This window comes from Podarcis vaucheri (genome assembly GCF_965113315.1).
Source record: "Podarcis vaucheri genome assembly, chromosome: 12".
Lineage (NCBI taxonomy): Eukaryota > Metazoa > Chordata > Lepidosauria > Squamata > Lacertidae > Podarcis > Podarcis vaucheri.
Window position 1 is genome coordinate 42607419 of NC_138750.1, and position 15224 is coordinate 42622642.

The following is a 15224-nucleotide window of genomic DNA, read 5'->3' on the forward strand; positions in this document are numbered from 1 at the left end:
CTTCCCAAACACTGACAGCTCCTACTTGCTGCAAAAGAGATCACAAATATAACGGAGTGAGACTGCATTCACTCCTACACACACACACACACACACACACACACACACACACACTCACTCACAACATAGGCATAATTCTTCGTGATTTGTGATTTTGTGTACAAAATCTCACAGCAGGATTGGGGGACCTTTGACCCTCCAACTTTCGTTGGGCTCCAGCTGCCATCATTCTCAGCCAGCAAGGCCAGTGGTGGGAGGTAGCAGGAACTGTAATCCAACAGTGTCTGGCTTGTGACTTTTGGACAGAACAGAATTTGGCCCTCAGGCTGAATAAAAGCTTTTCCACCCCTACTGTAATGACAGGCTCTGAGCTGTGGGCTTTCCTCAGCCTGAGTAACTTATCTTGTTAGGGTATCCTGCTGGGCTGCGTTTCAGATACTTTGCCCAAACTGCTGTTGATCGGACTTGACATTTTGCCAGTCTTGAGTAACTCTATATTTACCTCTCGCTCCCTGGTCATTGGTGGCTCTTTATGGAACTTCGCACCTTGCACATCTTGGTCTATCTTTCCAACTCACTCTTGACCCCTGTGCCTGTTAGACTCCGACATTGCTACCATTTAGTATGCATTACTTTACGTGAGACACACCAAAGGCTGTGGCTTCAGATGGAGAGTATCTGCAGCTTTGTCTTTGTAAAAAATCCCAGCTGAAAAGGAGATTAATTGTACACGCATATGACTCCCAGCATGCCCTATAGCAGAACTGCCACAGTGCAATTATAGTTAGTGTTTCGCAGCACAAAACCTAGCCATCCTGAATGGGTATAATTTAGGTAAAAGCTTTCAGAAATTCAAAGCAGCCTCTAATTTGTAGGCAAATATGATCCATCCATTTTAAACTTGACTTTATTTATTTATCAGGTATCTCAAAAGGCACAAAGAGAGATGTCAGTTTTCTGCACTGCTTTTGTTCCGCTGAACCTTTAACTGCTCTGTGCAAACACACACACACACACACACACACACACACACACACAGGCTTGATTAACTAGATGGAATGACTTCATAATATTAGCAAGCCTCCTTTCAAATTAGCAGCCCATGTGAAATACTCTTTCAACAATCTGCGACAAGCCGTGTTCTGGTACCACAAAGATGTCTTCTGGCCCACTTGAAAGCAAAATGTGCTTTGAGCCTTGCTTACCTGAAGGCAGAATTCCTCAGTGATTAGAAAAGCAAACTAAAAATAACTTCAGATTCATCTTCAGCAATGTGTTTGGGGAGAGTGAGTGAGTGAGTGAGAGAGAGCCTTCTGAAATCGTGTCGTTGTGCCCAGTGCTGGAACTAATACAAATTAAATTAAGTGTGTATTTCTCAGAAGCGAAATTTTCAGCGTTGTTCATGGCTGAGGTTGTGGTTCAGAAACCACTTTAGCCCATCCAAGTTCAGCTGAATAATCCTGGATCACAAGAAATGTATTGCACTTTAAATACAATATGTTGTTGTTGTTGTTGTTGTAATTATTATTATTATTATTATTATTATTATTATTATTATTATTATAGCAGCGGGCAGCATCAGTCTCCAAATGAGATCCATACCAAGCCAGGGCTCCCCCACACCACACCTAAAAAACCCCAAGATCTCTGTCAGTAATTTATATAGGATGCACTCACACATCACAGTGATCCAAACCATGGTTTAATGTGAAAACAGTGGGTTCCCAAGGAGGAGATCACAGCCTTTTTGTTCTTCTCCATACTATTTAGGTGAACATAGTGTGGCAGCTGCGCCAAAGCTTGACTTAGCATGCCATCCAAACTCAGGATTGTGGTTGAGGTCTTTCTGCTTCACCACCACAATCTGTAACAGCAGGACAAGCCACAGCTACGGCTTGAAATTAAGGAGAGGCGTTCACCACGATTTTTGGTTCCGACGATACCCTAACACAAACCTTGGCTTATCTACTGCCCTGCACTAACTTTTAAAAATTCAGGGAGGGGCAAAGCAAATGTGAGCTTCTCTGCAGTACCCAGCAGGTTCACTTAGTCATAGTAAGTTATACCGTGGTTTATTGTGACATGCGAACCAGGCAACTCCGTGCATTATTTATATTTACATCTGAAGAGAGGCCTCACAAGGCTTCCCCTGTCTAGAAGAAAATCCTTTCTTTTTCCTCAGTGTAAGGGCCTTGACGAGGGATTAATTTTATCAAAGAAATAAGGAAATTAATAAATGCATGGCTGCAGCATGCAGTGAGTGCACACTTTTCATTCAAGATCCCTGGCATCTTTAAATAGGCCTAGGCAGTGCGTTTTTTCTCAAAAAAATTTTTAGGGGTACTCTCATTTTCCTATTCATATTGAAATACTGCCCCTCAATGAGGCCAAACTTAATTCACAAAATGGTTAGGAGTATGAATACCTCTGCGTACCCCCAGAGAAAAAAAGAAAATACTCTTGTCTAAAACCCAGTATAATGTTCTCTATATAATCTTGGGCTGGAGCTTTTGTTTGGGATGGGGGTTGTTGCTGTTAATTTTTTGTATCTTTATTTTGGATCCTACAGCTTATGTGGAAATTGTTCTGTTTGGTTGTGTACTTTTTGATGTTTTCTTTATTGTCTGGGACTACTTTTCTTTGTAGTTACGTATTTTTTAAAATATGTTGTAAGCCACCTTGAGCATGATTTTAACTTTGGAAAGCATACCCTCCAACATTTTTCCAGCGGCAATAGGAATGTCCTATTCAACAACAACAACAACAAAACAACAACAAAACAACAACAACAAATTGTTATTATTATTATACCCTGCCCATCCTACTGAGTTGTCCCAGCCACTCAGGGCGGCTTCCAACATATATAAAGGCAAACATTAAACATTTTAAAAATACCTTCCCTATACAGGGCTGCCTTCACATGTCTTCTAAAAGTTGTACTTATCCCCTTGGTTTGAGGGTTGCCTAACTTCATACCCTCCAACATTTCTCTGATGAAAATAGGGACGTCCTAAGGAAAAACTGGACATTCCAGGCTCAAATCAGAAACCGAAATGGCTTCTGTAAATCCAGGCCTGACCATGGAAAATAGGGACACTTCTTTGATGTTTTGTGAACTTTTTACTGTTTTCTTCTTCTTTTTCCTGTAACTATTAAACTTTTAATAAATATCTTTTTTTAAAAAAAAGGGAAAATAGGGACACTTGGAGGGTCTGGAAAGGCAACATATAAATAAAATGAAATGAAATGATGGATTGATATACGTTATTTCCCCAATATGTTCCTCCCCAATATGTTCCTATGTTGAAGTGCCTGAAAACCCTTGAGGCATTCTTAACCAGAACACTTGAAAAGCCCAATTAAATTTCAGAGCAAACTGGCAGGGTCTCTTATATCTCTAGATTTCCTGCTTTTCAGAATGCCATGAAAAGGGGAAGCCGGAGGAATGTCTGCTGGAAGGGAGTTGCAAAGCTCCTAGGTGCTAACCAGCAAACGAAACACACAACCTTGTTTCCATGGAGACCTATCTGGGCTCTATGTGAGACAGAACTTTAAGGGTTTCGATGGCAGGCCTTACTTTGTGGGGTGGGCGGGGGGCTTAAAAGGGAAGAGTGTTCCTTGAGATTTCTTGGTTCCAGACTGCTGGGCTTTCAAAATGCTCAACTCTGCAGACGAACACCTTCATGCCAGATTTATTTCTTTGTAACCCTTGTACTTCCCACTCCACTCACATCATATCCAAACGTCCCACAGCAGAGAATACATACATTTTAAAACAAAATAATACACTGGGAAGAATATTACACTGACAATATAATTCACAATGGGAATCACAAAACAGTAAAACCACCCAGTAGTAGCATTAAAAAATGTGCACTCAGCTTGTGCTTCAGAAAATGAGGTTTAACTTATTTATTCTGGGGAAAATAGCTAGGATTTACCACACCTGCTCATAGTTTTTTTTAATAAAATTCATGCTTTTAACCCATTGATGGAGAGCCCCTTTCAGCCCAACGATTCCCTGTTTGGAAATCTTCCAGGGACCACCTCTGTCTTCAACTTTCCTTCCTTGGTGTCTTATGAGGAAGAAAAAGTGACAAGCATGTGAATGGTCTCTGCTAGTGCCAAATGCTGTTCTCTGTTTCTTCTGACTTTGGCCACAGTCACATTGTACCATTAAAACACTATAACAGCTATCACTTTAAACAGTCATGCCTTACCCAAAATAATTCTGGGAGCTGTAGTTTGTGAAGCGTGCCAAGAGTTGTTAAGGATACCCTTATTCTCCAGGCATTAATTGTGAAGCACCCTGAGAATCGCAGCTCTGTGAGAACAGGAGTCTCCTTACAACTCTCAGCACCCTTAACAAACCACAGTGCCCAGAATTCTTTGGTGGAAGCCATGCCTTCTTAAAGTGGTAGCATAGTGCTTGAAATGTATCATGTGTATGCGGCCTTTCAGAGCTTTCTGCAGTCGCAGTTGGTTGGGTTCCATGCCGTCTGCCCAATTTCTAAGGGAGAGAAGGGTAAACTGCCTCTGCCTTGATCCAGGCAAGTTCCTTGGGAGAACCAGCCTATAGGTCAAAATTTCCCTGCCCTTGAACCAAGGAAACTGGTATAACTGGATCTGCCTTTCATTGTTGATAAACAAAACACAGTCCCTTGATTGCTCAAACAATTAAAGGCCTTCCTTATTAGCTGTTTGCTTTTCTAAATCTTATATTGAGTGCCTCCCACATACCCCGTTTTTGTTTTTGCTGCTTCTCTGGCAGCACCCAAACCAGCCAGAGTTACAGGATGTCTGGGGTCTGTGTTCCGGGTGAGCACAAAGTCTTAGTGTGTGTACTTGCAGAACAAATTCCAGTTTGTCTGCAAGAGAGAATGAAAACAAAGATTAGGAGCCAAAGCTGTGTGTGATGGGTGTACGTGCCCACACAGGAGCGTGTGGGATTTGGGTTGTGGATTGAATTTGAGTTCAAATTCGGTTTCTTGGTCTTTGGGGAATCCTGCTTTAGTTCTAGCCTTAAAAAGTGAATTTTAAGTGTAGCATGCCTGCCTGCATAGTGTTGTTGTTGTGGGTTTTATTAAAAAACAGGTGCTGTGTTGGATTGCTGGCAAAGACAAACAGGATCACAGTCCTGGCTCCCTGGTGAAACAACAAAAGCAGTGGGAGACCCCCTCCTTTGGCTCAAAATTGGCACAAGAACTAGTTTATGAAATCTGGTGGATATGGTTGTGGGAAAGGTCTATGCAACCATGTGATGAAGAACTCAAGTGAATCAAAAACAGGAAGGTCTAGCAGCATCCTAAAGTCTAACAGATTTATTGTTGCAGAAGCTTTTGTGGGCTTGGTTCTCTCCAGATGTTGCTGGATTCCAACTCCCATCGTTCCCGGCCAGCATGCCCAGTGGTTAGTGTTTATGGGAGTTGTAATCCAGCAACATTTTGAGAGGCCACATGTTTCTCATCCCTACTCTGTGGACTGGTTTTAACATAACACTAAATCGTGGTTTAGCACGGGGGTGGCTAACCTGTGGTTATCTGGATGTTGTACTCCAGTTCCCATTTGACCCAGCTAGCATGGCCAGTGGTCAGCGGTGATGGGAACTGGAGTCCAGCATCCGTTGGAGAAGGCCCCCATCTCTCATCTTGAGCCTCGTTCATCAGACAAATGAAGGGTGTTCTCAGTTAACACCAGCAGAGGTGACCATCCCATCATCTTCAATCCTAGTATTTTATGTTCAGCCACTTTGTGCTGTTTAGTGGCTAATGATAGTCATTGATAGCTCTGCCCTCCATTAACTTGACTTTAAAATGTGATCAATCATCGTTCCCACTCTGCTCAGTTCACCACTTCCCAGGGAGATCAAAATGCAGAAGGGTTGTGTTGGAACGGCTTATTTAGACTGTCCCAGGGCCCGTTTCAATTGCCCAGTCTTGTGATGCCTTGATGGAGAGTGAGTGGGAAGGCATTATTCACTTTTTATGACTGCCAAGAAGGATTCATGGCTATAGACATAGTGATAATCACTTTATATTTATATAGTGTCAGACATCCAGTGGGAATCCCAAGTCCCTATACAAACATCATACAAGCCTTGGATCATTAGGCCTCTGCTTTACAAACACCACGGGGTTTTCGATGCTTTAACCTCTAATAATGATTGCTCCCAGGTAGAAGATTCTTAAGCTGAGTTATTATAAATGGGAACTTATTATAAATGGGAAACTCCCCTGTAATAATCCTAGCAAACCTCAGCATTTTGCTCTCTGCTACGGACCCTGGGGAGCATTCCAGAGTGCAGATGCTCCAGTTCTGAACTTCAGTGAGTGTTGTTTTAACACAAAGAGAGATTATTTATTGCCTAAGACTACTGTGAAAGAATTTCCCTAGAGGCTAAACCTGGTGTGCTCTCTGAATTTCTCTCTCTCTCTCTCTCTCTCTCTCTCTCTCTCTCTCTCTCTCTCTGTCTCTCGAGCTCCTATTTCTAAATAAAATATATATTACAACTGCTTGGAGAGAGAGAAAAACCAACAACCCAGTTTCCTCTAAAGAATAAATAAATGTATCTTAACAGCGCACATAATTTTTTCCAGTGGCTGAGCCAAGAAAATACATTTTGGTCCCTTCCTGAGCATTGCTCCAGTTGGATGTCTGGAGGAAGAACCTGCACCAAGTTCTATGTAGTCTTCCCACCCCCGTTGTCCATGGAGTGGTGAGGGTACTAGGATATGTACCCATTGTCATGAATTCATTTGCTCCTTCCATGTGTAAGCAATGTGTGGGGGTCAGTGCTGACACAGTCATTTACTGGTTGCAATGGTACTAGTTCCAGGGATGCTGTGAGCATGCTTGCCATTTTTTTGTGCCGGTTTTTGTTTTACTTCCTGGCTGTGTGGTTTTCAGATGTCCCTTCCTAGACTGAAGATGTGTGTGATATGGTGACTGCTGTACTGGCCTAGCAGTAGTAGCACATTTCTGTATCCAGGACAGTGGTCTACCAGCTCCATCTGGTATGCAGGCTGAGACCCTACCTGCCCGCAGACTATCTCGCCAGAGTGGTGCATGCTCTAGTTATCTCCCACTTGAACTACTGCAATGCGCTCTATGTGGGGCTACCTTTGAAGGTGACCCAGAAACTACAACTAATCCAGAATGCGGCAGCTAGACTGGTGACTGGGAGCTGCTGCCAAGACCACATAACACCAGTCTTGAAAGACCTACATTGGTTCCCAGTACGTTTCCGAGAACAATTCAAAGTGTTGGTGTTAAGCCCTAAACGGCCTCGGTCCAGTATACCTGAAGGAGCGTCTCCACCCCCATCACTCTGCCCAGACACTGAGATCCAGTGCCAAGGGCCTTCTGGAGGTTCCCTCACTGCAAGAAGCAAAGCTACAGGGAACCAGGCGGAGAGCCTTCTCGGAACGCCCTCCCATCAGATGTCAAAGAGATAAACAACTACCTGACATTTAGAAGACATCTGAAGGCAGCCCTGTTTAGAGAAGTTTTTAATGTGTGACATTTTAATGTATTTTTAATCTTTGTTGGAAGCCGCCCAGAGTGGCTGGGGAAACTCAGCCAGATGGGCAGGGTACAAATAATAAATAATTATTGTTGTTGTTGGCAGCAATGTGTCTGAGTACCAGTTGAAGGAAACCAGAACAGGACTCTGGACTCAATGGGCCACTGGCCTGATTCAGCAGCTTCGTCTTAAGTTCTCCACATATCTCTCTACTCTAGGCATAACTAGAGTAGGAATGCTCAGCCCGGATATCCTGGGGAAACCATCTGTCTTGATGAGAGCTGACAACATCAGTTTCTTTCCTTTCACTTAAGTAACAAGAGACATGCATTCCAGGACACAAGGGTGCGGAGAGGAAAGCTTCAGATTTATACATTTTGTAGCGGCTTCTGTTAAGGTATAGAATTTCCACCCAAGGCAAGTGGAACAGACCGAGACAAAAGCTAAGCAGTTGTTGTGAAACGTGAAGGAATGGCTATAAGGCATTTGCGTTGTTATGCAACAAAGGTTCCTCAGAAATTTGGGTCAAGGAAGCAGGACTGCAGGAATGCAAGCCGTTCTGCATTATGAACCGAAGGGACAATTGCTTCCGTTCTCGCCCCACTGTTTTCTCATGGATTCAATAGTTTTGCTGCCTAGTCAGCACGTTGCACAATAAATGCGTGTTTGTTTCCCGCTGTTGCCCCTGCAGTCTGCACATCTTCCCCAAAGCAAGCCTCTTGTTGCTCAGATGTCACAAATCTTGGCACACTATTTGGTACTTGCAGGAATGTGGTGCTTTTTGCAAAGTAGCTATTGTAATTTGTGTGACTTTGGACTCGGGTATCTGAAGGAATGCCTGCTGCCATGGGAGCCTGCCCAGCAATTGTATTCATCATCAGAGACCCTTCCCAAGGCACCTCTGCCATATGAGGCTTTGCCAATAACAACTAGGGAGAGGGCCTTTTTGGTGGTGGTGCCCCAGTTTTGGAACAATCCCTCCCCAAGGATGCTTGCCTAGAAGCTGAGAGGTAAGCAGAAAACCACTCAGACCCATGCTTTCTAGGCATGGGCCAAGCAGAAGTGTGGACGAGCCCTAAATTGGGGCCATAATGAGGGCAAAGGGTTAAGACTACCCCCTCCCTCCCTTACACACACACACACACACACACACACACACACACAAACAAACAAAAAATCCTGGCTGCGCTCTTCCTTTTGGCAGTGTTTTTTATAAAGCCTGCACTTAATGGTACAGATACAGTGTAGAGACACATCATCTGGTTTGACCCTGGGACTGCAGTTCTAGAGTCTTACCTGGCAGTAAACGCCACTGAAAACTATTTATTCCAGATCAGGAATGAGGAACCTAGTGCCATCCGGGGTTACTGGACTCCTGTCAGCCCCAGGCAGTCGGGGACTATGGGGTTTGTAGTCCAGCAATACCTAGAGAGCTGCAGGTTCCCCACCTCTGTTCCAGAATGATGCTGTGAGTATATATAGCAGTAACCAGGAATAGGGGATTTCAGAAATGTGGTCTCTTATGTTAATAAACACTTGGATTCAGCCTTATTTCCATTCTGAAGGTGAAAGGGAGATAAAATAAGAGACAACAAAGAAGTGGAAGAATTGGGTATCCTTAGAAGTAATATAACTTGTGGGTTCTTTGGTACCCCATATTTAAAGCAAAGCACACTGGCACAGGACTTGGAAGCTTTGTAAGTTGAAAATGATTTCATATGCTGCAGATTCTTTTAGCTTTTAAAAGCCAGACCTGGCTGCTGAACAATTATGTCATCAGCTCCTCGAATCCAAGTCTACTCCTACACCCCGGCTTTCTAAGCCCAGTAGAGCCAGAAGCATGCATGTATTTTGGCTAAATGAGATGCACGTGAACAGATATTTCTTGTAAACTAACTGGGGCTTGATTGAATTAGCATTTTGTTTGCTGTTCAGAACTTTCCTAATCTGTGCCCCTAACGTATCTACCCCAAATGCAGTGGTACCTCGGGTTACATACGCTTCAGGTTACAGGCGCTTCAGGTTACAGACTCCGCTAACCCAGAAATAGTACCTCGGGTTAAGAACTTTGCTTCAGGATGAGAACAGAAATCGCGCGGCAGCAACATGGCAGCAGGAGGCCCCATTAGCTAAAGTGATGCTTCAGGTTAAGAACAGTTTCAGGTTAAGAATGGACCTCTGGAACGAATTAAGTATGTAACCAGAGGTACCACTGTGCATTTCAGTGGGATGAATGCAGGCTGTGATGTTTACTCAGTGGTTTCCTGTCCAAGTTAAGCCTTGCTTGAGCAACAAAGGCCTTACCCTCTGTTCCTGTATCCTTTGGTTGGCCTTTGGTTCTCCTGGCCCCTAGGCTTTGTCGACAGCTCCTGATTCCAACTGCAGCACAGACTGCTGCCCGCAGCCCAGCCTTGGCAAATTCATGTAAAATCGAATCTATTTGTGGATGGCAAGATAGGACGGCCTTCAGACTTGGCCTTTGTCTCTTCTCTATCAGAATTGCTAAACCAGTGTGGCAAACTGGACTTGGACCGAGGAGATCTGGGTTCATTTCTAGTATACCACGTAGCCTCCTTGACTAATCAGGATCTTGTGTGATGAAGCATTTTCTGCAGCTAAAAAAGATTGACTAATTTCTCAGAGATAGCTAGCCAGGGTGTATGAGCAAATTCCTGTCTGACTCTTATATAGTCTAGGCAAGTATATACTGGTGCGTGCTGAACAAAGCCATTTGTTAACTCGCGTGTCACTGTTGGAACTGATGAGCGGATGACAGGTACTTATTGGAAGAAGAGAGGAATGCCATGAAAGCCTTTTTAATAATAAGGTAGATATATAAACCTTGTCATTTGGATGATTTGGTACCAAATAGCTGGGCTCCCCCACCCCCACGGGCTACAGAAGAGGTTTTGCTATGCTATCAAGCTTGCAATGTGCTGTCAACTTCGAGTCTTAAATAGTGCCAGAGAAAGCTCAGGCTTAAGAGTGTATCTCTCTCACTGTGTGTGTGTGTTTAGCATGTCCTCTCCCTCTCCCTTGCAAAGGGTCTGAACATATTAACTAGTCTTTTTGTGTGCCTAATAATAATAATAATAATAATAATAATAATTTATTATTTATACCCCACCCATCTGGCCAGCCACTCTGGGCGGCTTCCAACAAAACACTAAAATCCAATAACCTATTAAACATTAAAAGCTTCCCTAAACAGGGCTGCCTTCAGATGTCTTCTAAAAGTTTGGTAGTTATTTTTCTCTTTGACATCTGGTGGGAGGGCGTTCCACAGGGCGGGCGCCACTACCGAGAAGGCCCTCTGCCTGGTTCCCTATAACTTGGCTTCTTGCAGTGGGGGAACCGCCAGAAGGCCCTCGGCGCTGGACCTCAGTGAAGGTAGGAGGGCTGCTGGCAAAGTGGCGTGGCTCCCTCCCTCGCCCAGGAAGCAGCCTGCCATGGGGGGCTCGCTCCACCCCCTATGGGCGGCTTGCCCCTTGGGATGCTCTCCCATGGCTCCCACCCCTGGGGCACGTGTGCCACTCCGGGTGCCAGAGCAGCTAGCTCTGCCTCTGGTTGGACTAAATGATCCTCAGAGTCCCTTCCAACTCTGTGATTCTATAAGATCAAAACTTTCTTCCCTGTGTAAGACATTTGAGTTACTATCTGAAGCATTTTCCTTGGGTTTAATTGGATGTTCTGATTTTGAACTTGGGGGGGGACCTTTCATTTTCATTTAGCTGACACATGGGAAGGTTGCAGTGAGGTCTAACAACAGAGCAACATTTTTTGAGAGAACTTAGATGGGATAGTAGAGTCCCACCCCATCCCCCAATTTCAGCTAACACTCAAAATTGCAGTTGTGTGCTTTAGAGTGTTACTTGCAGAACTGGTGTATCTTTTGATTAACCAGGTCAGTTTAAGAAAGTAAAGCTAGGAGGAAAATAACAGATCCAAATACAAGGGACATTGCTGAATTTTGAAAACAGCTTTTATTCTTTTCCGCCCCATACCTCATTTTCAAAATATTATCCCTATTAAATAGTGATCTTCATTTCTTTACAGCTTATCCCTGTGTGTTTCTTATTTCCAGTAAGTCATAATCGGCTTATGAGCAATGGAATAATTTCCCCAGCAATATCAGAAAGGAGAAGGACAATGATTTTGGGGAGAGAATCAACAAAAAGTACTGATGGTGGGTGGGAAAATCAAGAAGCCATTGTTTTTGCATAACTCTGTCTTCTTAATAATGAAGGGATGGGGACAGAAAATGATGGGCAAATCTTTGGAGCTGCAAGAGTAATTTTCCAAACATGTCCTTCAAACAGCTTGATGAAAGTTAAAAAAAACACCCATATGTAGGTGGTAAAAAGGGGCCTCCCTGCCCCCCCCCCCAGCATTGTTGTTGCTAACCAGCATTTTATATTAGCAAGCTGGAACTCAAGCATGTGTGTACTTTGAGAGATGCAGAAGCCAGGTCATAAATAGCTTTTGGAAATACGTAGCCTTAGGAGTGTGAATTTAAATGTTTCCCCAAATTTCCTTCCGCTTTGTTCTTACTATTGGCACGCCAGGCCTATGAGACTTGGCTGCTATCTCTCTGCTTATTTGCAAATATTCTTCTTCGCTTCTTTCCACTTGATTGCAACTGCCAAATGCTTGTCTCATTCGATGTCTGCTCTTCATCTAGGCTTGCAGCCTCAATGTGATGTGATGGCTGAAATGGTTGTGTGGCTTTTAATATGCAGCTGCTGAATTTAGCTCTGACCTCCATGTTTCAGCCGGATTGCCGTTCCTCAAAGTTTCCACACCCAAAGCAAGCTCTATCAGGAAATCTCTCTTCCCTGCCCCCCCCCCCGCAACATAGCCCAATAAAATCCTCATCTGCAGGAAATATGCATTTGATCCAATTTCCTTCCTAAGCCCTTTCAGAGTCCCGGTCCTTCCTAGGTAAATACCGGTATCTGCATATTTAGATCCTGCCATTGTTTTCATTAGGTCTCACTTCCATCTCTTAATTCTTGGATGGCAATCAACATTAGAATTTTCTCTGTAATGCATCTGGGAATTAGGTGCTTAATATTATTATTATTATTAGAACTGCAAGCTTGAACTGGATTAGTCAATGAAAGCTTTATTCTGTGGGTCCGAGTTATACTAGAGGGGCTGTTTTGATCCTGTTGGGTTACTGAACTTATTACTATAAATTCGAATACAGTAGTATCTTACACCTCAGAAATGCACCTATTTTGAGTATTAGGTAATATGCAGATTTATTTAAATATAATTTATTGGTTTGCTGGTAAATTTGGGGAAATCAATTTGCCTAACCAAACTGGTTAATAGCCTTAGGCTGCATTCCTAAACACACTTGCCTGGAATTAAGTTCCATTGAACAGAATGGGATTTACTTCTGAGTATACATGCATGGGATTGCTCTATGATGTTGAGTGCTAGACTCTTAATACTATGCAATAAACCGTCTCTAAAAAGAACCCTGCTGATGGTTGGATCAGAGCAAAGATCCAGCTAAGTCCAGCATCCTGTTCACAAGGTGGCCAGCCAGTTGCCTGTGCAATAGTCCTTTTCCTACCATTAGGCGGAGTGAAGTGACCCCCTCAGGCAGCACATTCTGAAGGGCAGAGATCAGCTGCAAGGCATTGCACTGAGCTCTGTGTCCCATACAACCTGGCTTGCATGCCCTATGTGAGCCTGCCCGCTCCCTCTGCGCAGACCCACTGCCAGGACTGAATTGATCTCTGATCCACTCAGCTTCCGTACCTGGAATGTGATGTGGGGCACATATTCCTGTAGTGGGTCAAGGCACTTCAGTGAAACTGTTTTGTAGGGGCGAGACCAGGGAGCTGCTCTTTTGAAATGCCTCACTTTTGCTTCCTGTGTGTGTTTACACATCGTGACTATCAAAGCTGATAGAATATGCATACCTGTATAATGCTGAACTGTTTCTGTATCAACGGAAGCTGGATTACTGCTTATTAAGCAACAAGCCTTTCTTGTGCTTTATTTCCTTTAATGGGTCCAGTTCCTTCCATTATTAACTCCTTACTGAATCCCCCTCGCCAAATTTAATGAACAAATTGGGCAGGTAGGGGGAAAGGAAGCTGGGTGACAGGGGATAAAATATTGAGAAGTTTCGGTACAGAGCTTGGCAGGAATGCTGGAGAGAAAAGGTGAAGGATATTCAGATGTATGTTCTAGAAGATACCTTATCCATTATACATCACGTAGATGTATAAAGTTGGGGACTTTCTCCTGCAAGTCCCAAAGATCTCCGAAGCCCACTCTACATGAAGCAGGGCTTTCAGTGTGGCTGCCCCTATTCTGTGGAATAGCATTGTTGTTGAGATGCGGTAGGTGCCCATGGCCTGCACTTTCTGGAAACAACTGAAGAAGTCTTTTCTTTTCGTTTTCCTGACAGGCTTTCCCAGACTGATAAATGGGTCTTTACCATGAGCGTCCTCTTGTGAGGATTTTAGTCTTGTTTTCAACATATTTGTTGCATTTGTATTTTTAAATTGTGTTTTAATTATTTTACACCTAAATCGTCTTTAGACAGTGGATTAATAAATTGTTGTAATAATAATAATGGCAATAAGGATAAGCGTGCAAGCAGCTACAATTCCCAACTTGAAACCTTCCAGTACTGCCTGCTATTTAATTCTTTTCTTCATACTCTTTATGCTTTGTTCAGTCCTATTCTTTTCCAGTCCGCTGCTGTTTTATTGCTGTACATTTCCATTTTATGTTTGTACTCCATCTTTTTCTTTTGTTTATTTTAATTTTTTCTCTCTTCTCCCTCCCCCCTTCCTTTTCCTCTCTCTCTCTCTCTTCTGATTCACAGGCTTTGCAGTGCATGTTGGTCTCCCTCCATTCAGAGCTTGACATTCAAAGGTACTTGATGAAAATTGAATCCTCTCAGAGAGTTAGTACTGCACTTTTCTTTTTTCTGCATTCTGCCTTGGATTGATCTTGCTGTTTTTTTGCTTTGCCTTCCACTCACTGTGTGAAGCTTGCCATCCCAAAGAGTGAAATTGTCCCTGGTTAAATCTGGCCCTTTACTAAATCTGGCCCTGCATGTCTTGTTATCCTGCCTAGATGTGGATTGGGTAGCAAAATGCATGGACACCCATTTCTAACATTAGTTCTGAAGTGACGAATTTCTGTATGACAAAGTCTCCCCATATCAAAAGCGTATCGGAAGAGGCACGGAGAAGATGGATCAGCTTCTGCAGCCTTTTGAGAACCACATAATTTCTAGTAACATGATCATATTGCACTGGGACTATATTTTTATTGTATTTCCTGTTTCAAATGTAGCAATTTCATATATTCTCTTGTGTCGTATGTATCGGCCTGTGCTCGTTTGTTGCTATGCAAGAAAGTTGCCTAAAGCTGTTGCATTTATATGGTAAGGTCTTTACAGCTTCTTTCAAACATAGGTTTCCTCTGTGCCTAAAAGGCATTTTCGTCTCCCTGTGTTTTTCAAATTCTATAACAGCACTTCAATTAGAAAAATCTTATATGTCACAGTAAGCAATTATAATTTTTCAAGGAAAGGTCTGTACTTGAGTAGCTCTACTACACCCATTAGCTTTTGTAAAGAAATGTCACAAACACATTCTTCTTTCCCGTTGCATTCATTTCAGATGCCCATTGGATATTTGTGTTCAAGAGACAATGGGAGTGTAAT

General features: G+C 43.2%; 1 protein-coding gene across 4 annotated transcripts in view; it reads left to right on the top strand.

Annotated features, from left to right (window-relative positions):
- The window catches only part of KIAA1217, a 174768-nt gene that overhangs the window by 57023 nt on the left and 102521 nt on the right, over positions 1–15224 (top strand). For all 4 annotated transcript variants that reach the window (XR_014212589.1, XM_082193612.1, XM_082193613.1 and 1 more), the window contains exon 2: positions 14376–14456. Coding sequence is in view for 3 of the 4 variants with exons in the window: in XM_082193612.1 (XP_082049738.1) it covers positions 14376–14456 (81 nt within the window). In the remaining variant the exon portion in view is untranslated. The remainder of the gene's footprint in view (positions 1–14375; positions 14457–15224) is intronic.